General features: G+C 32.4%; 1 protein-coding gene and 1 non-coding gene across 2 annotated transcripts; one reads left to right on the forward strand and one right to left on the reverse strand.

The window, feature by feature from the left end:
• Positions 1 to 8898: 8898 nt before the first annotated feature.
• Positions 8899 to 8972, reverse strand: Trnat-agu. The gene has a single exon. It is a non-coding gene; the product is annotated as a tRNA-Thr (tRNA).
• Positions 8973 to 12296: 3324 nt separating this feature from the next.
• On the forward strand, positions 12297 to 21700 carry LOC106713671 (testicular acid phosphatase). The gene is made up of 7 exons (XM_045683583.1): positions 12297 to 12489; positions 13066 to 13176; positions 17935 to 18171; positions 18510 to 18686; positions 19120 to 19243; positions 20139 to 20347; positions 21518 to 21700. Exons 1-7 carry the CDS (start codon positions 12382 to 12384, stop codon positions 21698 to 21700), a joined length of 1149 nt encoding a protein of 382 aa, XP_045539539.1. The 5' UTR covers positions 12297 to 12381.
• Positions 21701 to 22104: the final 404 nt, after the last annotated feature.

The raw sequence follows: 22104 nt of genomic DNA on the forward strand, positions 1-22104 counted from the left end.
AAAATAGTAGTAACTGGTAGTAATAACTACGTATTAAACTTTTGATCTTTGGACCTTTGACTTCCTAGACTTGCTTACGATAGAACGTAGACTGTGCTAATTAACACAAGTGAAGCTAATAAACGCTTATTAGAAACTAGTGAAAACCAGAGATAGTTGGAACCGTGGAACTCTTTAGTTCAGATCAGAAGCATGAAATTAAAGCGCGATAGAACGTGATAGTTGGTTCTAACTCTCTTGTATACTGTTGTTTTTGTTTAATATTTATTTTAAGTTATATTACGTCCATGATTTATTGCATAGCTTTATAAAATGGACTATCGTTACCATCTTTTTGACCTTACCCCATTCAAGTGGGTCGACGCATAAGGTTTTGTAAACCTTAACCTTGTGTTATATACAAACCAGTATTTTTTCATTTTCGTTCTTCTCTTTTTTTTTCTTAGTTATTTTTTTCCCTAAATTGTGAATTGATTTAGATTTTAATTTCTCATTTTCACTTGCAAATAAATGTATGTCTTATAAACTTGTCCCACGGGAACTGTAACTATTTCCAGTATCAAAGGTAGCATGTGTGTTCTTCCAGTCTATGCTCTACCTATATGTCAAATTTCATCAAGATCTGTTGAGCCGTTCTGGAGATATCTTCAAACAAACATCCATCCATCTAAACATTTACATTTATAATATTAGTAAGACCAGTAATATTTAAATATAAAATTGGATGTTCTTTCTTCATCTCTCAGTATTTTGTGCTTGCTTATAAAAAATCTATTTAGTACTGAATAATAGCTGTAAAACTGTGTTATAAAATGTTTATATTTATATAAGAGCTTAGTATTGGTAAAAGATTCTGATAAAAATTAGACATACATAATAAAATTATGTGTTTTAAATTACACAGATTACTGTGTTACTGTTTGTTTCCACGTTCGAAACGCTTTTATAAAAAAAAATAAACATGTCGTTATTTCTTTCAGTTTCTTTGAAAAAACAGAGACGACAAGTTTTGATACAATTATTACGGCACCGGAATTCCAAGGTTAGAATGTATTCGATCTTATTCCATTACTTATGTTGTAATATTTGATATTTGTTATTCTATGGTTCTAAAGAATAACATACACAAACTGAAAAGCGGTCTATAGTTATTTATGTAAGCCATACACGGACCGCAGTTTTTTGTAGTCGCTGAAAAATACTGCCCGCACCTCGCCAACTGTTTGCATTTTGTAGCTCCGTTACTTTAAAATAATTGAAAGCTACTTCATCAGCTCATACAAGTGCCAACGACAGACTCAAAGCCTACGGAAGTTGGGTGACTAGTCCTTAGTCAATCACGCTAGATCAGTGTGGATTGGTTGACTTCAAAGACATCTTTGAATTTATTTGAAGACATGCAGTTTGCATCATGTTTCCTTTACCGTAGAGCTGTTGCCATCCCTTTCTTTCCTTTCGACAAAAAAGAGACAACAATATGTTAAGAGAAGTTTAACGCCAGTGATGTTTAACGACAAAGCAAACAAGTTAAATAGCCCTTTTATTTATTCACAGAAGTTGACTTCATTTCTCCGCCACCTCATTATTTCAGTGGTAACAATTAGACTCCGCATTAATTCAGTTGGCGCGAAAATGTAAATTATTAAGGAAACGTGATATCTAAACTAAGTTCGAAGGTCGTTTCCGTGTTGTATTGAATTTAATGTTTTATACTACACTAAGGGAATGGTTAAGTAAGCATTAGATATCTCAGAATTCGGCAATAAGTTAAGATACAAATATTGACGTGAGGTTATTTAAGTACGACTTCGTAAATTTGTATGTCAGTTCCATTGTTTGAACAATTCTAGTACCTATTACATAACTTTACGACATAGTTTTACGTAGAAATTTCCATAATATTTCATAAATCATAGTAAATTTCACTTATGCCAGTGTTAGAACATGTTTTTTTCAAAAAAGATCCATTAGTGCTTTCAAAATTATGACTTTGGAATGAAGCCAAAATGAAAATTATTATTAAAGAATCCAGATATCAGTTTGAATTACAAGTTTAGAGATTAACTGTTATAGATTTTTTTTATTTAAAGCCGAATTTGCTTATTACGATGGTACTTTGCGACATTTTTTTGTTGTAACAATCTAACATAGTATCTAACTTCCTAACTAATATGTCTTTAATTTAACATATAGTCACAAAACTTCATTAAATTCTCTTCTTGTGGTACGCAACTCACGCTTGTAACCTAGAGGGGTAGGCAGAGTTCACGGACTTCCATTTGGTATGGGCAAATGAACCTCCGCAATCCACTTTTCGCCATTTCGGGAGACCAAACGTGACGGGTGACGAGCCGCGTCGCCGTCTTTTTCACCCGGGAATTCACACATATGTGCGGGTTGCATCACAATGTTTTCCTTCACCGTTCGAACGTCGGATAAATGTATGTAAATCGAAAATTGAAAAACATATTGGTACATGGCGGTATTCGAACCTAGAACCTGCATATTTCAAGACAAGTGCTTAACTCCTGAGCCACCGACGCTCTTCTGATACGTTCAATAGTTAAAACACGTTTACTCAAAAAGAAAAAAACACTTTAAAGGATTACATTTTACTAATAACTAGTAATCGTTTTTTATTAAAATGAATATTATAAATACAAAAAGGTATAATTTTTGTTGCATTTATAAAACTAATTGCGCTGTTGTGCTTTGTTCTATTTACACATCTTACACAACAATCCCTGATTGTTGTGATTCAGAACAAAGATCACGTGCGCACCTAAATCCAGACTCAAGTCAGGTCGAACCAATTCCGAGTGTAATTAGTTTTGCGTTGAGGATAATGAGAATATTGGTATGCAGTTAACTAGCGAGGGTATTAATTACTAGTTGACGGAATGTTATTTTTAATTAAGGTTTTTTTAAAAAAAAAAACAAATTGTATTGCATTATATACATAGTGTGTTACTGTCCTAATTTAATGTAAAACCTTTTGTGGTCATGATTACTTTGGGTTTCTAAGACAATAATGTCCGTTTAAAACATATTGCTATCTTTTGTTTTGTTAAAGATAATGACAGGCATGACGATATGTTTTTTTACAGAGATTTTGTTCTCCGAAACCAACAGTAAGTTTCCACTGCTCTTTGAAAATATTGAGACATTTTTTAGAGAAAACTTACGGTTAAAATCAATACAACGAAAGACGCTACAAAATCTTAGTTGGTCATTTATCCATCTATATATATAAAAGAAAGTCGTGTTAGTTACACTATTTATAACTCAAGAACGGCTGAATCGATATGACTGAAAATTGGTGGGCAGGTAACTTAGAACCAGGAAACGGACATAGGATAATTTTTAACCCGTTTTCTATTTTTTATTCCGCGCGGACGGAGTCGCGGGTAAAAGCTAGTATTAAATAAAGAAAAAATCAGTAACATTTCTATTAAAACCATCTGTTCATAAAAATTTTATTTTTCTTTATAATAATGGTTATTTTCTAACCAATTTAAACACGGGCAAGGGCATTTAGAAGGTTAAGGAAATAGCCTCTCCGTTCAAGATAACGAGGTTTCCATTCTTACCCATAATCGCATACCATTATAAGAAATGTGCTATTATTTTTTAAATTCATTTGGAAATGTTTATAATCTACATTAATTACACAATAAACTATCCTTAATATTAAATTACTAAAAGCCCTATTGACTATGGCTTTAATAAATGAGCGCCATCTATTGTCTGCAATTTAAAACAACTATTTTAAAAATTTACTTAATAAACTGTTTTATGTAACGCATTCTTATACTCGAAAATATCTTAAAAAAACGATTTAGCAATGAAAAAATAGTTATGGCGAACGAGTTTTGAACCATCTGTTTTCTATTTTTTTTAATTTCATCTAAAACATCCAGCGACAACTGAACGTGACACAAGTAGCTGCCATTTGTCCTTTTATTCTTTAAAAAAAATTACTAGTTTTTTCTCATAGTAGCGGTTGTCACTTTTACACCCATTTTTGCATCGCGCTATAAAGCAAAAAGTACTTACCGTTTTTAATGAGCGACGACCTTAAGTTTTTCATATCAATTTATGTAAGTTATAATTTTGTTTATATTTTTACTATAATGCATTCATATTCAGGACTTCAATTTCATTTCCTATAATAATACGCTCGGTCAATTTGTTTGTTACTTACTCGTGCGGTATATTTTTCGGTTCATAAACCAACTTAAAGGTTGAATACAAATTTCGCGTTACCTTTTATAACTTCTGTTAGGTTTAGGTTCGCTCAATAAGTATGTTATTCGATATTGTTGCGGTTGATTTCGGTTTCAAGTGGTTTTCTTTGGTACTTTCCAAACACTATTTTTTACATATTTATTTATATTAACTTGAAACGAAAATATTGTACTCCATTTTGAGAAACTTACGCGAGTGGATCAACTAGTTAATATGGAAAATAAGTGAAAAAAGCTATTTTAAATCAATAATTAAAATAAAAAAAAAACCAGTGATTGGGAATTTTATTCGAATACCGGACGACTTCTAGTACACCTAAATAATCCTATTTACCTACATTTAAACAACACTAATAAGAGAAGAAAAAAAATAAGTCTACATTTTAATCTTATATATATAAAAGAAAGTCGTGTTAGTTACACTATTTATTACTCAAGATCGGTCGAACTGATTTAGCTGAAAATTGATGGGGAGGTAGCTTAGAACTAGGAGACGGACATAGGAACTTTTTTATCTTGTGTGCATTTTTTTATTCCGCGCGGACGAAGTCGCGGGTAAAAGCTAGTTATCTGATATATTTAAAGTTCTGTTCCAATAAAATTTGTTGTTGTACCAAGTACTTAGGAGCCATCAAGATGTGTACCAAGACGGTGACAAATAGAAATCAGTTTCCTACACTCTTGTAATAAGGAGCATTATAACACATGTTACAAAACATTTAATTTCTTAACGAGATAGTATAACATTAAATTGGTGCTATTCATTGTAAAACATTTTGTTGTTAGGCGTTTGTGAATCTGTAAAAGGACCATTTAAAAATATTATCGAGGCTACTGGCGGTGTGCCAGGCTCGTAAGGTCTTATCTAAGTAGTTGAGAGGCTGTTACGGTTATTTAGGACGATGTTATACAAAAAAGAAAACATCCTTATAATGTACGGTAAAGAATAGCTGGCTCTTAGACTATTCGATGGTGAATAGTCTAAGAGTTATTAATAATTATTTATTCCATGCATAATGTTTACAAAATTAGGAAAATGTATATTATTGCGATTACTAAAGGTACAATAATGGATGGATGGATGTATAGTGGTATAGATATTTGTTACCAAGTACAGGCTGAACGAATATGGATAAAATTATGTCAGTACAGTACAGTATTAGAACAGTGCAAAAAACACAGATAAATAATGAATTTACCAACAAAATGCCGCACTTGTACCAACTAAATAAAACATTACAATGTTACTAATAATATAAATTCCAATTTTTGGAAATTTGTATGGATGTTTGTTATGCATACATATTATATTACGCATACAACATTCGACAATTTGTTATTTGGCGTAACACAGGTGTTCCAGTTACAATCTGTTGGTGCAACTTTGAACTGAAAATAACTGAGAATATAATAATTTTATGTTTGAATATTTAAAGTATTAAAGTATAGTTAAATTATATTTTCAGCCATTTTTATTATTTATTAGTATATTCGTGGGTATGAATTCTCAATAAAAAAGAATAGAGTCTTACTAATTACATTTTTTTACCGATTATTGTATGACTAGTCATAAATTATTATTAGAAAACTTTTGTTCTATTTTTCTTTTCTAATATTAGGAATTCTAATTATATAAAAATTCTAATCTGTAGAATGTTGGTTGCTGATAGGGAAACGCCTTTCATTTTATTTTAGCTTAAATTTAAGAATGTAAATTTCCTTGAATTTAAATTAAGGCACATTTTTTTTCGACAAGATATGAAAAAATATTCGTAACATTCAAAACTTATCTATTTCATATCATGATAGAAAATAAGATTACAATTTTTTTTAAATATCTACCAACTATATACAAACAGATATTTTCTTCGATAATATCGGTATATATCCGAATAGGTTCTTTGAGAAGCGTAATATCGTCTGTCGTGATCCAACTCAAAGCTATTTGACAAAATCTCGAATGTAGACTCAAGGAATATTCCTTTGGTTCAGCTCTAATATAAATTTGGGGGAAATAGGAAATTGAAGAAACATGGCAACATTGCAAAACAAACATAAGTTTTACATTCTTATTAGAGTACCTAATACAATTTTCAAATATTTTTTGATTATCTTGCAAAAAAATTATTGATACACTTCTTTGAATGTTACAATATCGACTTCAGGTAATATCAGAAATATGAGGCCTTGGAACCTTGGGGTGCGGAAGCTCGTCAGCTGTTCAAGGAGATTTTCGCACGCCTCATCTACGTCTCAGGGGATATAAGGGCTGGTGCGCATTTCGGACAAAGTTTGAGTCTGGCCATTCAACGGGGAAATGCCGCCAGCCTCTTGGGCGTCTTACCCTGCGAGCGCAGCGATTTGGGGTCGATTTTTTACATTATCTAGTTTTATTTTTAGTCTGGTTTAAGTACATAGTTTATTTAGTAGTTTTAACATACTAGCTTTTACCCGCGACTCTAATAAAAATAGAAAACGGGGTAAAATTATCCTATGTCCGTTTCCTGGTTCTAAGCTACCTGTCCACCAATTTTCGGTCAAATCGATTCAGCCGTTCTTGAGTTATAAATAGTGTAACTAACATGACTTTCTTTTATATGTATATATAGATTATTCATAGAAATATGGAAAGTATTTTAATAATATACTGAGTATTAGCGAGACATTTTAGTGATTGGAAATTCCAATATTATCTGAAGGTAAAATGTAAAACTCGTATTACTAACATAAAGGTAATTTAGTAAAGGATATAAGTGTGTTAGTTTAGGGGCTGTGTGTTTGTCCGTACAGTAGCATCAAAGCCTTAAATGTAGATAATGTAAACTAGCCAGCGTGTGTACATAGTTGAAATATAGCCTGTGTCGCTTTTACCTTTATGCAGTAAAGTTTATGAAGCCTTTGATTTAATTTTTGTTAAATAATTTATAAAAAAGCTTTGTTTATAATAATTATATTATTTATTATATACGTTTACAAATTTCTATTAGTTAACCTAGTATATAAGTTAATTACAAGTATTTTGAAAATTGTTTTAGAAAAATTGAGATGTAAAATGTTAACGTGGTATGGGCATGTTATGATGAGGGAAGAATCATATGTGGCAAAGAGAACGTTAAGTATGAGTGTGGCGGTTACACTGGTAGAGATAGACCTAGGAAGAGATAGATGGATTGCGTGAAAGGTGACATCAAGAAGGGGGTGACAATGGAAGTGAAGGCAGATTAATTTGGAGGACGGAAACCTGGTGCACTGACGCTACGTAAGTGTAACAAGGTCAGGGAGATGATGACAAGTACTTTTAAGATTTTAAGCTTTTCAAACCGTTTTTTATGTTATAATAAGCTTTTAGCTTATCACGATGAGTCATTTCTTAGACATTTTCCATTACTTCAGTGACAGGCTTTAACAGAAGTCATTGTTGGGTTGAAACTTTTACTTATAAAAGGCAACTCAGGTAACAGCTATTCATTAAATGACTCTAGCGACCTCTTTTGTTACTTAGAAAGAATATTGAGTGCAACACAACGCCTGTTGTCTTCCAAGAAAAAAAGAATACTATAGACGCCTTGTAGAAATACTAAAGGCTTTATTATTAGTTACCATAGCTTATTATTTTGTGTAAAATAGAATAATTTTGTTTGTACATATGTTTTTAACCTATAGGCAGATCGTTTTCCATGGCATATTAATTGTGAATTTTGATACATTAGTTTTGTGGCATTTTATATCACCTAATAAGTTAGTTAAGTTTTAGTTAAAAAAAATCTAAACAAAGTTTACTGTCTTTTAGGCCATTAAATAACGGTTTTACTATTTAATCAAGCATTTAGTTTTTTTTATCTGTTTTTCAGTGGACAGTGGAAACGTTCCTTAACAATATCTTGATAGCGCCAAATGGAAATTCGATACTTCATTTCACACCTCGGTATTACGGTTGTATTACATTACATATTGCTGAATTTGTTTTTTTTTTTTTTTTTTTTCATAGAAAATGGAAGTCTGTCGACTGTAAAAGCCCAAGGTTATGCTTCCAATCTTGAGAATTTAATTTAAATATTAATATTTGAAAATGGAATAAATTCATAACACTTTAATTAATTCATGTCAAGTAAGATAAAGTGTATTTTCTTAAATATTTGAAATAAGCCTTTAGTACGCAGATAACAGACACCGAGAAAACAACTAGAACCATATTGAGTCTGTCAGCATAAATTATTTCTTAGATTAATTAAAATTAAGAATATTTACTCCAACTGTGTTTTAAACTATAAAAATATATTTAAAATTGCGTATATTTATTTCAAATCGAAGAACCCTTAATGAAAATACGTTATCGACGTTCACGGATATCCGCAAAACCAGAGGTATCGCAGATGTGTTACTAACATTTAAATAAGAGTAATGTTTATTAAATCACTAGCTTTTTCCCGCGACTCCGTCCGCGCAGAATAAAAAAAAAAAGAAAACGGGGTAAAACTTATCCTATGTCCTATTCCTGGTTCTAAGCTACATGCCCATCAATTTTCAGTCAAATCGATTCAGCCGTTCTTGAGTTATAAATGGTGTAACTAACACAACTTTCTTTTATATATATAGATTAAAGAAATTAAATCATGTGAAATCTTTCATTTATCATTTAAAAAAACTTCACAGGCCCCGGCGAGATTCGAACTCGCGATCTCCTGTTTACTAGACAGGCGCTTTAACCAACTAAGCCACGGCGCCTTGCGGTGCAGTTGCGAAATTATAAAAAGTATTCATAAAAAAAAATGTTTCAAGTTTAATAATTCAAGATATTTTTAACTTGGCCGTTTTGTTGTTTATTTTATTGTATAAATAAACGAATATTTTACTAAGCATTATTAAAGGCGATTCTCATAAGAATTCCTTGTCATAGCTATGAATCCAAACTGACTGCTAACTCTTAATCTATTAATAGTTATTTAAACAGCCGCTTAGTGTAGATTTCTCTTATTAAATCAACACTAATGAGCTCTCTTGCTCTCGTCCGTGCGGAACTAAAAAAACGTAATGAGTATCCTATGTGTTCTTCTAGATTATGATTATCTAGATTATGATCTACATCTATGCCAAATTTTATCGAAATCTGTTGAGCCGTTTTGGAGATACCTTCAAACATCCATCCATCTAAACATTCGCATTTATAATATTAGTAAGAAGTAAGATTAAAGATAATACTCTAATAAAACATTCAACGGTATAAAGCTATGAAGGATATTCTCTTCATTGAACTTTAAAGTTGAAACTTAAAGTTTTATAGATTTTATTTCTTCCATAAAGTGGAAGAAACCAATTATTACTACGTCAAGTCTAGACATTTATAGCTCTGCACTAACTGCATGAGAGCATAAATGTTTGTAATAAAAAGTCTAATAATAAAAATAATTATATTGCTCCTTCTGCAATGTAATAATCATAGCTTGAATTTTATAATAAGGTCAAAGACTTGGTTCTAATGCCTGTGCTAGTAAGAAGTATTTATAAACAAGCTTTTACCCGTGATTCCGTCCGCGCGGAATAAAAAAAATGCACACAAGATAAAAAAATTCCTATGTCTCCTAGTTCTAAGCTACCTCCCATCAATTTTCAACTAAATCAGTTCGACCGATCTTGAGTTATAAATAGTGTAACTGACACGACTTTCTTTTATATATATATAGATAGGTGAGCAAATTTTCTAAACATTATTATTATTAATGTAGCGTCTAAAGCCAAAGTAAAACCTGCAGAGAAATTGAGTCATGTATTAGCAAAGTATTTTATTGGAAACCTGTATGAGCGTACCTGTAGATCTGTATAGAAGAAAATAAAATAAAAAAACAATCTCTGTAGACCTAGTTAAAGGTAGTAACGAATTCCGTTTAACAGTAGTAGATTCTGCAACAACAATATTTGTTGAGTGCACGAATAGGCCGGATCGACCGATGCAATACCACGACCACACAGAAGACCGGCGTGAAGTGGAAGCAATTCCGCGTTTCGTCTGAAGAGTGTGCCGGAGGCCTAATTTTAGTCCACATTCCCTTCCCACCCTTTTCTTATAAAGAAGGGATTGGAAGGGAAATTGGATTTGACGGAGGAGGGGTCGCATAGGAATAGGATATATCCTTTTTCAGTGCGTCCCCTCCTCGCTCGATTAAAGGCATATAACGAATCTGCAGATGCAGATGTCTACGGGCACTATTACTTCGCTATTTTGGCGATTTAAGTGGCCACTTTCTACCTTTTACTATAAAAATTAAGGTTATTTTGGTTAGGAAAAAACTTTTTCAAAGAACAGAGTCGACATTTGGCGTACGGAATTGTTTCAAATTCCGTTCCCTCGAGCGCTTTTCAGTAATTTTCTGAATTGAAACGTTTTCCACTGGAAACGTACGTCCGGTTAATTTTGAGAGTTTGTTTTAGCCCGTTTTATTTTTTCTATAACGAATTGTTCTAATCTTTATTTACTGCTTAATTTAACCAGAATACGTAACACCTAGCGCACGTGAAAGTGAGCAGGTTTTGAAAAGGTAAAAGAAAAAAGGTATATATTTTATTCTGATCTGTTCTACAGACAGGCTTACTACACGAAACCGAATCTAATATTGAACAGTACTCTGTAAAAAACTTGATCACATTCACAGTTGTTAATTGTTCACTTAGGGTCATTCTCAGTGTTAATTTTTTCTACTAAATCTCTGCTAAGAGAGACCACTTAACGACAAGTGCTGTAGTTATGTAGATAACTTTAAATAACTTAAACATGTGAGTATTTTTAAGGTGATACAAAATTGTGTTGGCACAGTTGTTAAGTATTTAGATCCCACTAACTGTAGTTCGCGACTCCGTCTGCGTGGGTATTACAAAAAAGTGATCTTCCATACTACATATAGTATTCTACATCTATGCCAAATTTCGTCAAGATCCGGAGAGCAATTTCTGTGAAACCTTCTAACAAACATCCATCCATCTAAACATTCACATTTATAATATTAGTAATATTTATTGAAATAAATTTTCAATATAACGGTTACTTTATGGGACATTAACTTGTCTAGACTTTCAATAATAAAGTTTTGAAACTCAAAGACATTCATTGACTTCATTGTTTCAAAATTTTAATGACGAATGAACTACGAAGTTGACTACTAATTTATTGTTGTAAAACTAAACGATTAGTTTACATGACAAAGTTTAATTAATACAGAAATATATAAGACACCAGCAGTCGTCCACGTCTTTGTGAGCGCAGAATTTTAAAAAAATCTTATAATATGCCCGCTTGCATCAGTCACCTTCCCGTCCAAGTTCCGTTAAAATCAGTTCAGCCGAAGATTACCCGGAACAAACAAGGCCTTGCCAAAAATTGTTTTTGTTATTTTAGTTACGCAAATACAATTTTTTTTTATATATTTCATATAGACGCTCCAATTTCTTTAACATGTATAGATGTATAGATAAGATCATCCATAATATACTTAACTAGCTTTTACCCGCGACTCCGTCCGCGCGGATTAAAAAATAGAAAATGGGGTAAAAATTATCCTATGTCCGTTTCCTGGTTCTAAGCTACCTGCCCACCAATTTTCAGTCAAATCGATTCAGCCGTTCTTGAGTTATAAATAGTGTAACTAACACGACTTTCTTTTATATATATAAGGTATATATATAAGGTAACTTAGAACCAGGAAAAGGACATAGGATAATTTTTACCCCGTTTTCTATTTTTTATTCCGCGCGGACGGAGTCGCGGGTAAAAGCTAGTAGTCAATAAAAACGAGTTTATTAATCGTGTAATTCCGGCTCCACTATGCAAATAATTAAATAGGATAAACCTGTTTGTTGAGATAACTACACGAATTGCGAATTTGACCTTTTTTCGATGAATAAGTAGACACGTAACATATTCAAATTACATAGTTCACATTTGGTAGTGAGCCATGTTTAATTAGACAAATATAGTATTTTATAAAATATAATTGTCAATTCGTATCTATTATTTTCTTTATTAAAAGTAGTGTAAGATTTTATTTAAGATGCGTTTACATTGTGTTTATTTTTGAAGTGTGAAGTTTTGTACTAGCGTATAGTTTACGGTAAAAATCTAGTTTAGTTCTAGCTAGTTTGAACAATGTTGGCCTTAATATCGGTAGTGTTTGTTTTTTGTACTTCAAACGCGTATATTGTTCGACACGAACCTGATATATTACTAGGTACAGATTTGGTTTTAACATTTTTGGTAAGTGTATAATTTGGTACGCTTTCAGAGTAATTATATGTAAGATTATTTGCAAAAAATATACCGAATGAGTTTTTTTTAATTGAATTTTAGTTTGGTAAAAAAAAGCAATACATTACCTAATCTACAGAACATAAAAATACAATTTTCTTGGAACATTGAAATTTATTGTATTACTTCAAAAAGAAAAGTTAACACCATTTAGTTAAACAGGTGTTTGAACTCTAGCCGCCTTTGATTGATATTATGATCCTCAACTTTGTTATAAAAGAGCGTGTACCTTTAAATAAGTTTCACCTAAACTGCTTTATGTATAAGTACTTTGTTATTTTCTTTACATGGGTTTAAAAGCTCCAGTATTCAGTAAATTATTTTACAGTATAATTTGAACAGTAAAATTTTTACAGTAAAATTGCATACTAATTTTCGATTGTAAATAAATTTGTAAATAATAAATGATATGTAAAATATACAATTTTAGAACTCGAATATGTAAAAGAATATCGTGGGTTTACACTGTCGAAACACCTGTATCAATATAAAATTATCTCAGTTATCCTATTTGTAATATTCCAGGTTCACAGACATGGAGATAGAACACCAGTACCTCAATACGTGAACTTCAGTGACCAACAGGAACAGCTCGAGGAATTAACCAAGCCCATCGGTTTTGGACAACTGACTGATGTAAGTTGATCTTTTAACACAATTTACTACCACACTTAGAACTATTAAGTGACCTTCCTTAACATAGATGAAAAATCAATACTGTTTAAGTGTAGCCTCTATACGGCTACTAAACATAAACCATTATCCTACCCGACTGACAAGAGAGCATTTTTTATAAAAAAAAAAGTGTTGCATATAACATTGCAGTTTATTAATGTGAACTAAAAAAATCTTTGTTTTAAAATGCATCTAATAGATGGCGCCATTTCATTTTTTAGGTCTTTTTTTTTTTTAAATTAAAGTTAGTTTGTTAAGTATTAACGTAAGGTACGTTTTAACATTAATATAATGTTCGTAAGAAACGGGATTCTTACCACGATTGGGCTGTTTGGGAGCTCAAACAGCCCAATCGTGGTAAGAATCCCGTTTCTTACGAACATTATATTAGTAAAAACCACGAAAGTTTGAAGTTATATAACGTTTTAACATTATTATTAACTTTAAATCAAAGTTTTTACATTTTTGATATAAACAAAACAAGGACTTATTTAATTTTATTATTTTATAAACAAAGGCATCGTCATTTTCTACTGCCGTAGCACTTTTGAAGCATATTACTATCTTTGTTCTATTCAACGAGTATGAGAGGGAGGAAATATTTTTTAAAAATGTAATTCTTGATCTTTAGTAGAAACCCATTTTAGTTAGCATCGACATTACGAAAGGATTAGATAAACAAGAAATCTCAATAAGCGCGAAATTTGGGTTAGAGAGAAACATTTATAAGCGAGAAATATCGTAGTTTCTTGGACTCCCTCTTATACAGGTTCGACTGTATTATAATCTAAGAATTTAAGCTTATTACCGTTCATCTATTATACAGGTGATGAAGTGATAAGTGTACCTATATTAACATATCAAACACCATCAATCAATTGCTAAGATCGTGCATGCGTGAACTCTACATAACCAATGCGCATACAAAACATATGCTTATTGCATACATTCCCTTTGACCTGATGACTGCTTTACTAGTTTAGTGAGTCTAGTGAGTATGAGTTTAGTGATAAATGTTTTGACTTATATCTAAACAATAATTCCATAATTATCTTTGAAAAGAGAAGAATAAATAATTATAATATTGTAACATGTATAAAGAAAGTTGAAATTCATGATTTGTAAATACTGATGTACTAATTCGGGAATCCCACCCGAAAAGGAACAAAAGATGATGAATGTAAGAAAGAAAAAGTATGCTGAATAAAAGTGCGAGAGGAATTACCGCGAGAACTGGTATGAAAGTGAATAGTAAACATAGGCTCTGATTTCCCATGTCAGAGGTAGAGGCAAAAAAAATACTGATGTACTATTTCTGGTAGTGTTTCTTGGTACCTACCAAGTACTTTAAAAGCAACAATCGTTGAACGTTTTGTACGTATTAAAACGACGACGCGGAAACAATAACTACTAGGATGCAGCTTTTAAATGTACGACAAGATCGGTCAACGGTATACGACTAATTGCTTTTTACTGTTATGCTATTGTTCGAGCAATTCACTGCTACCTAATCGGCTATTTTGTAAGAAAGGGTGTAGTTAGTCTCGTTGTGCGGAACAAGGCAATTTTTCTATATGTGGAACACCGCGAAGATCCCTGACTGTACATATAGTAAAATTAATTACTGAAGAAACAAAACAGAAGCTTTAACAATAAATATCACCCCAAAATTTAATTTGGAGGCGCGGCATTGACTCTCCAAGGTGAACACGATCGAATAACGAAGGTTCTGGAAGAACTTTTCTCTAAATACCTATGTTATTTCTCTTCTCATCAAGGCAATGCAAAAATAATTTTCTTGCGCCATACTATAATGATTTATTAATAGCTATTATGTAGTCACATTAACTTGATATATGACCACTATTATTAGAAGTTTTGAGGCGTAATTTAAATCGGGTTTGTTCCTGCAATAAGACCCCTTTTCCACAAAGCGGCTGGTCACGCATGATGGCGATCGCGGTTGCGACTTAGGAAATTATGCACATGATTGTTACTGAAATATCAGTCGTTCAGAGTCAGTCGTTTAGTGGAAATATGGTTTAAAATTAGTCGTAGTAGGTATAAATTATGCAATTTGCGAGTTTCTGCACTAGTTGGAACTCGGGAACAGGGACAATGGCTTCATATCCAACGGAACGTGACTGTTTTTAGCCGACTTCAAAAAGAAGGAGGTTATCAATTCGACTGTATTTTTTTTTTTTTTTTTTTTTTATGTGTGTTACCGCGAAACTCGGCCCCTGGTGGTCCGATTTTGATAAAAATTATTTTAATCGAAAGGAAGTGCTTGCAGGTGGGTCCCATTTTTTTGTTTTTTTTTTTAAATAACTAGAAGACTAGTAGATTTTGAATATAGCTTCAAAATTTGTTGCGGAAATTAGGGACATTTTTGCTTTCAGCGCTTACGTAGGCTAAACTATAGGACCTACATAAAAATGATGTATGGCGAATTGTAGCTCTTTAAATGTGCTAAATAAAAGTCCGCGATAGCATATATCTATCTTTTATAGTTTTCTCACAATAACCATTTTTTTCTTTAGAAACATTAATTAAATTCATGCCCTATTTCCGACGCTATTATTCAAGTTCAGTATTAACCCTTATGTAAATAAATATGTTCATTGTCAAGATAATTTAATGTAGATTATATTTGCAATTGAAACTATATCATTCTGTCTAATAGTTTAGGAGATATCGTAAGAATAAAATTACGCGGAAACGAAAAATGCTACATCGCGTTACAATGAATAGCACAAATTTGCTTTCTGGGCTTACGTAGGTCAAACTATATGACCTACATTAAAATGATGTATCGAGTAATTATAGATCCTTAAATTTGCTAAATAAAAGTCTCAGGTGGCATATATCTATCATCTATGGATGTCTCACAAAAACCATGTTATTATGAACAAACTTCGATTAAATTGCACACGAAAAACAGCGTCGTAAGCTTACGGCGCTATTATATTATATTCGATATGAATCCTTATCCAAATAAATATGTTTGATGGCTAGAGTATTAAATGCAGATTACATTAGCCATTATTTTTAGCATTAGCCATTAGTTTTTAAACAATGTAATTCTGATCAATAGTTTGGAAGATATTAAATTATTAAAAACTACGCGCATTCGAAAAATGCTAGTGCGGCGCGCGGCTGGACAAAATTATAGGCACGCTACGATGTATTAGTTCGTTAATTTTCAATTTGTATACCGATTTTGATAATTATTTCATTGTTTAAAGGATAAGTGGTTATCTGGTGTATTCTAAATTAGTTTTTGAATTGAAGTACACACATATTAAATAGGAAAGTCCTTTTCTTTATTTGTCTTATTTATGTTCTTATACGTATTAAGGAAATTTGTAATTAAACTTCAAATTCACTAAAAATTGAGAAATAAAACAAACATTTTAAGAAAAAAAAATAGCCGACTTCAAAACAAAAAAAACTATCTCAAACAAAATGCGCTCAAAAGTAACTTAAAAAAAACAATTTCAAACAAAATGCACTCAAAAGTAACGTAAAAAAACAATTTCAAACAAAATGCACTCAAAAGTAACGTAAAAAAACAATTTCAAACAAAATTCACTCAAAAGTAACATAAAAAAACAATTTCAAACAAAATGCATTCAAAAGTACCATAAAAAACAATCTCAAACAAAATACACTAAAAAGAAACAAAATAATGTCATGAAAACTTCTTTCTTTCTTTCTTCTCTCTTTCAAAAACCCTCTAAACTCTAAAGAAAGTTCTCTTCTTTCTTGTAACATGTCTATATTGTATAATTATTGTTATTTTGGAGTCGGTTTCGGCCTAAGTAGGGACATAAAAGTAAGTATGTCTAATACATCTCAAATATAAAATGTCACCTATTTACTTCGGCCGACACCGACTGCGAAATAACAATAATTATACAATATAGACATGTTACAAGAAAGAAGAGAACTTTCTTTAGAGTTTAGAGGGTTTTTGAAAGAGAGAAGAAAGAAAGAAAGAAGTTTTCATGACATTATTTTGTTTCTTTTTAGTGTATTTTGTTTGAGATTGTTTTTTATGGTACTTTTGAATGCATTTTGTTTGAAATTGTTTTTTTATGTTACTTTTGAGTGAATTTTGTTTGAAATTGTTTTTTTACGTTACTTTTGAGTGCATTTTGTCTGAAATTGTTTTTTTACGTTACTTTTGAGTGCATTTTGTTTGAAATTGTTTTTTTTAAGTTACTTTTGAGCGCATTTTGTTTGAGATAGTTTTTTTTTGTTGAACAGAATTTTAAAATCGAGTTGAACTTTACTGCATCGTGCTGGAAAAACTGCTTAAAGTTTGCATTTGAAATAAATAGAGCTGGCTGCGTGATTGATTGTTTGGTTTATAGTTCGTGTGTGGATTTCAATTAAGTCAATGACTTGAAGTGTAATAGACTACTTTCGGGACGGTTTTATGCAAAATAAAAGCAACTGTTTTATTTTATTAAAATGGAATGGAACGACGTTAAATTTAACGACAAGTACACTCGCTAATAGGAAACCGTTTCTAACATTACAACACTGTAGCTTTTATAGCTAGAAATATGTTAGGTGAGTGAATGAATGAATGACAGATCAAGTCAAATACAACGAAGCAGAATAATAGAGATACATGCCATTACAATAAATCGTAATTCCCAAAGTTTAGAAGACCATTAATTCCACGTATAATTCTTTTTTTTTTCTTTCAAGGCAGGAAAGCGCCGAGCGTATGAGCTTGGTAACTTCATACGTACCAGATATGGTGAATTCCTATCCCCTCAGTACAACCGCTCCGAGATCTACCTTCGCTCCACTGACTCCACGCGCGCTAAGATGACGATCCTCGTAGAGATGGCGGGTGCGTACTCCTCGGATGGCCACGGCTGGAGTGAGGATGTCAACTGGGTCCCCGTACCTTATACTACGATGCCATTGCAGTATGACTTTGTAAGTAATACATACATAATTAGCAATTAAATTATCAATTATCAAAAACTAAGTATGAATGGGTTTGTTTGATAACGAATTACTAAGAGCTCACTGAAGCTAAGTTAGTCATAGTAGAGGATCTTTTGTAATAAGAATGAGGTCTCAGAAGCCTGTCTTGCTAACGATGTGAGTTAAACAAGTAGGAATATTTTTTATTTCCCAATGTACACTCTTCTACTCACTAAATAGGAAGTATGTTGAGTTTGAGTACAGTTGGCGTCTTCTCCATCCCAATTTCTTGTGATTTTTACCTGTAATTAGTCTTGAGTTAAAAAATTTGTGCCATCTTTTTTCAGCTAATGGGAATGAATTGCCCAAAGTTTATGGAGCATTTTGATAAAATTTCTAGAAGTAGTGTACCAGAAATGCAGAAACACAGCAGTGTTATAGATCGCCTCTCATCAATTCTGAAAATTGATTTAAGAAGTAGACCGGTACAGATTTATTTTGCGTACGATGTTTTTGTAAGTCAGGTAAGATCTGATATTCGTAATTATCATCATCATCATTATCATCAGCTCACTATACGTCTCCACTGAGGGGCTCGGAGCCTACGCCACGTTAGGGGCCTAGTGACTAGGCCTTAGTCAACCACGCTGGCCTAGTGCAGGTTGGTTGACTTCACACATATCTTTGAATTTCTTCTCAGATATCTGCAAGTTGCATCACGATGTTTTCCTTCACCGTAAGAACGTCGGACAAATGTACATATGTAAATCGAAAATCACATTGTTACATGGCGGGATTCGAACCCTGGACCTGCAGATTGCAAGTCAAGTGCTTAACCCCTGGGCCAACGACGCTCCATAATTATCTGTTACACTATACAATAATACTATACTAGGATGGTTACTGGACTTAAAATTAAATCTTCATTTATTTGTTTGTAATTATCTTAATTTTCAGATAAGCATGGGACTTCCCGTTAAGCCATCTATCCAAGAAATGATGCCTGAAATCAAAATGGCGGCGGACACAGCCTTTGATCTACTATTTGGATTAAATCAAACCATGTTGCCTTTACAAGCCGGTTAGTGCCTAACTTTAACTAGAATCCTTCAACCAATCGATGTCTACATTTCACTGACTCATTCGTTCCTTTAATCGTTCATTCTTTCGTTCTTTCACTTGAATGTTTTAGTTACTAGAGCAGATGTCTCGTTTATTTTCTTTTCAATGTGTAATACAATTTCAAAGTAGACACAATAAATAGAAAGCCATTACTTTTATTACTCTATTGTGTATTGTGAAAAAGGAGAATTAATTTTTATATTTTTTTTCTGTCATAAATAATGTATGTAATAGCTTTATACAGAATTCAAATTATTTTCCCAATGTTGTTAACCGCAAACATTTCTATGTTTGTTTGCTGCCAAATTTCGTCAAGATTCGTTGAGCCGTTTCGAAGATACCTTCAAACAAAGATTCATCCATCCATCTAAACATTCGCATCATCATCAACCTGCCCTTATCCCTATGGAGGGTCGGCACAGTATGTACTACTCCTCCATACATTATCAGCCGTCTGAATTTACCCCTTCTTACGAATATCCTCTTTCACACAATCCATACTTTCTTTGGTCTTCCTCTACCTTTATAGCCATCCACATTCAATCTTATTACTTTTTTGTTTATGTGATCTAAACATTCGCATTTATAATATTAAGTAAGATAAACTTTCTATTACTTTAGTGTTATATGAATTTAAGTTTTCATTAGTTTGTGATAAAATTGTAGTTTTTGTTAGTAATTTTGTCTGTCTTAATAATAGAGTCATAACTGCTATCTGTATTGCAATATTTTTGCCATCAAATAAGAGGTCGTTCTTCTTGAATAAAAAACTAGCATTATTGTTATTTCATTTTTAAAGCACAAATTTATATGTCAAATCTTAATACAGTCTTCGTTTGCGTTGCCATATTCAGGTCTTCTCTTAAAGGAGTTCTTCGAAGTATCCTTTGCAGCGGTAGATGGTGAGTCATCGCCGAAAGTGAGGATATATTCAGGTCACGACGTCAACGTGTATGCATTAGAGGCCATTTCGAGAGTTACACCTCAAGGATCGCCGCTATACGCAGCACTGTTCGCGTTGGAGTTGCGGAAAGTGCGTGAAACTGGAAGATATGTGGTCCTAGTAAGTTGACAGATGAATAAATTAACAATCAAAAAATACCAATTGATACCTTAGTCATAAAAATCGCCTCGGCTGTGAGGGCTGTAAAAGTCACAATGGAATTAAACATAATTAGGTACCAAAAACATTACCCTTCTGGCATTCTGGAAATACGTTGCTTGATGCTAACCATTTAAAAACAAAGTTTTTAAGAAACACTGGAACGATTTCTAAATACAAAAGGAGTATTATTTAAATGCTACTAAAAGTCTTTACACCCTTTTACATTTCCTTCGTCGTTTCTGCTAGTGTTAATTTCAGATTCCCTAATTGTTGTTTCGACATTTCGTTTGTTGCTTCTACCTTTGTTTTGTTTGATATTTTGTGCATTGTTTCAATATTTCGGATTGACGATTCGTTTCTTGTTTCGTACAATGTTTGCAGTTATTAAAAGTATTTCCCTTTGTACTTCATGCTTTATATTTTAATAATAATTGTGAAATACCACAGCCGTGATTTAAAATGTATCGTTGTCTCTATTTTTTTCGAAAAGAATAAGAGAGACGACAACTTGTTTGTATACAGATGTTTCGACAGTGGAAACACACTGTAAAAGCATAATATTTGTGTGTCAAAATACAAACTGCTATTTCTATTAAGGAAACAAAACAATGGAACAAATCAGTGCATTGGCCAAAGTCGACTCACGTTCTGCAACAAACTTTACTGAAGCGAACGGATTTACTTTTGTTCGCACGTCCCTGGAGACTTGAATGCATTCTTGTTAAAAAAAATTAAAGCAAAACGCAATTCTCTCAGTAACTACTAACTAATAATTGGAAATCATTGTTAAGGAACTGAACGTAATATTTTTATCTCCACAACCGTAATAGTTAAAATTTGTAGTTATTTTCTCTGTCATTTTACCGATCGATTTCTAATTGATTACCTAAGAAATACTAACTAAAACTCCTAAGTAACATATATATATAAAAATACTAAATAAACATATGAAGCCATAACATAGTTACAGTACGATAAGAATTTTGTACTTTTTAGATACAAATAGGGGATTGTATTCAAGCTATTTAGGCACCTTTTGCCACCAGACCAGATACGTTTGTCGCACTATATACAGGTTTTCCGGTAGTTCCATTCTGCCTCTAATTATAAATTTCTTCTTATTTCCAGCCAGTATACGTAAGTTCTCCTGGTGAACCAGTCCAGTACTTACAAGTAAAGGGCTGTGATTTGCTCTGCGATTTGAATAGATTCTACGAGATCACATCCCCAGATCTGATAGACGTAGATGAGTGGAAATTACGCTGCAACTACGATAGAAATGCTAAATTTAATACTAATGGTTTCGAATGAGTTCACTGTGATGTTTAAAATCTAATTGACTTATATTAATTGTCTGTAATAAAGATAGAATAATACTTTATTTTTTCGTTTTGTTTGCTATTTAGCTAGTGACTGTTTCTAGCTCAAAAATGTAAATCATTGCAAAACCATGACATGTTGCGCTGCTGTCTTTTTGTAAGGTGGTCGTACTGCGAAACTTTGAGTCACTCAAGGGAGTACCTTAGTAAACTATTTCTTATAATAAACACTTAACAACTTGCGACTTCAAACGTTCTAGTTATTGTAATCCTTACTATGATTTTCATTGTAATTTTAAATAGAAAGAGTGGTATGGAAGTATGTTTTACTCAAGAACTTTGGCAGTAGAAGGCCACGGCAACAATTACAGCCGCACACGCAGATGTCAGACGTGT

Source organism: Papilio machaon, chromosome 22 (genome assembly GCF_912999745.1).
Source record: "Papilio machaon chromosome 22, ilPapMach1.1, whole genome shotgun sequence".
In the NCBI taxonomy this organism is placed as follows: Eukaryota; Metazoa; Arthropoda; class Insecta; order Lepidoptera; family Papilionidae; genus Papilio; species Papilio machaon.

Excerpts from the sequence above, each read along its gene's own strand:
- LOC106713671 (XM_045683583.1), top strand. The coding sequence starts at position 12,382 with ATGTTGGCCTTAATATCGGTAGTGTTTGTTTTTTGTACTTCAAACGCG. Across the intron at positions 13,177-17,934 it reads GTTTTGGACAACTGACTGAT|GCAGGAAAGCGCCGAGCGTA; the intron begins GTAAGTTGATCT and ends TTTTCTTTCAAG. Across the intron at positions 19,244-20,138 it reads CATGTTGCCTTTACAAGCCG|GTCTTCTCTTAAAGGAGTTC; the intron begins GTTAGTGCCTAA and ends TGCCATATTCAG.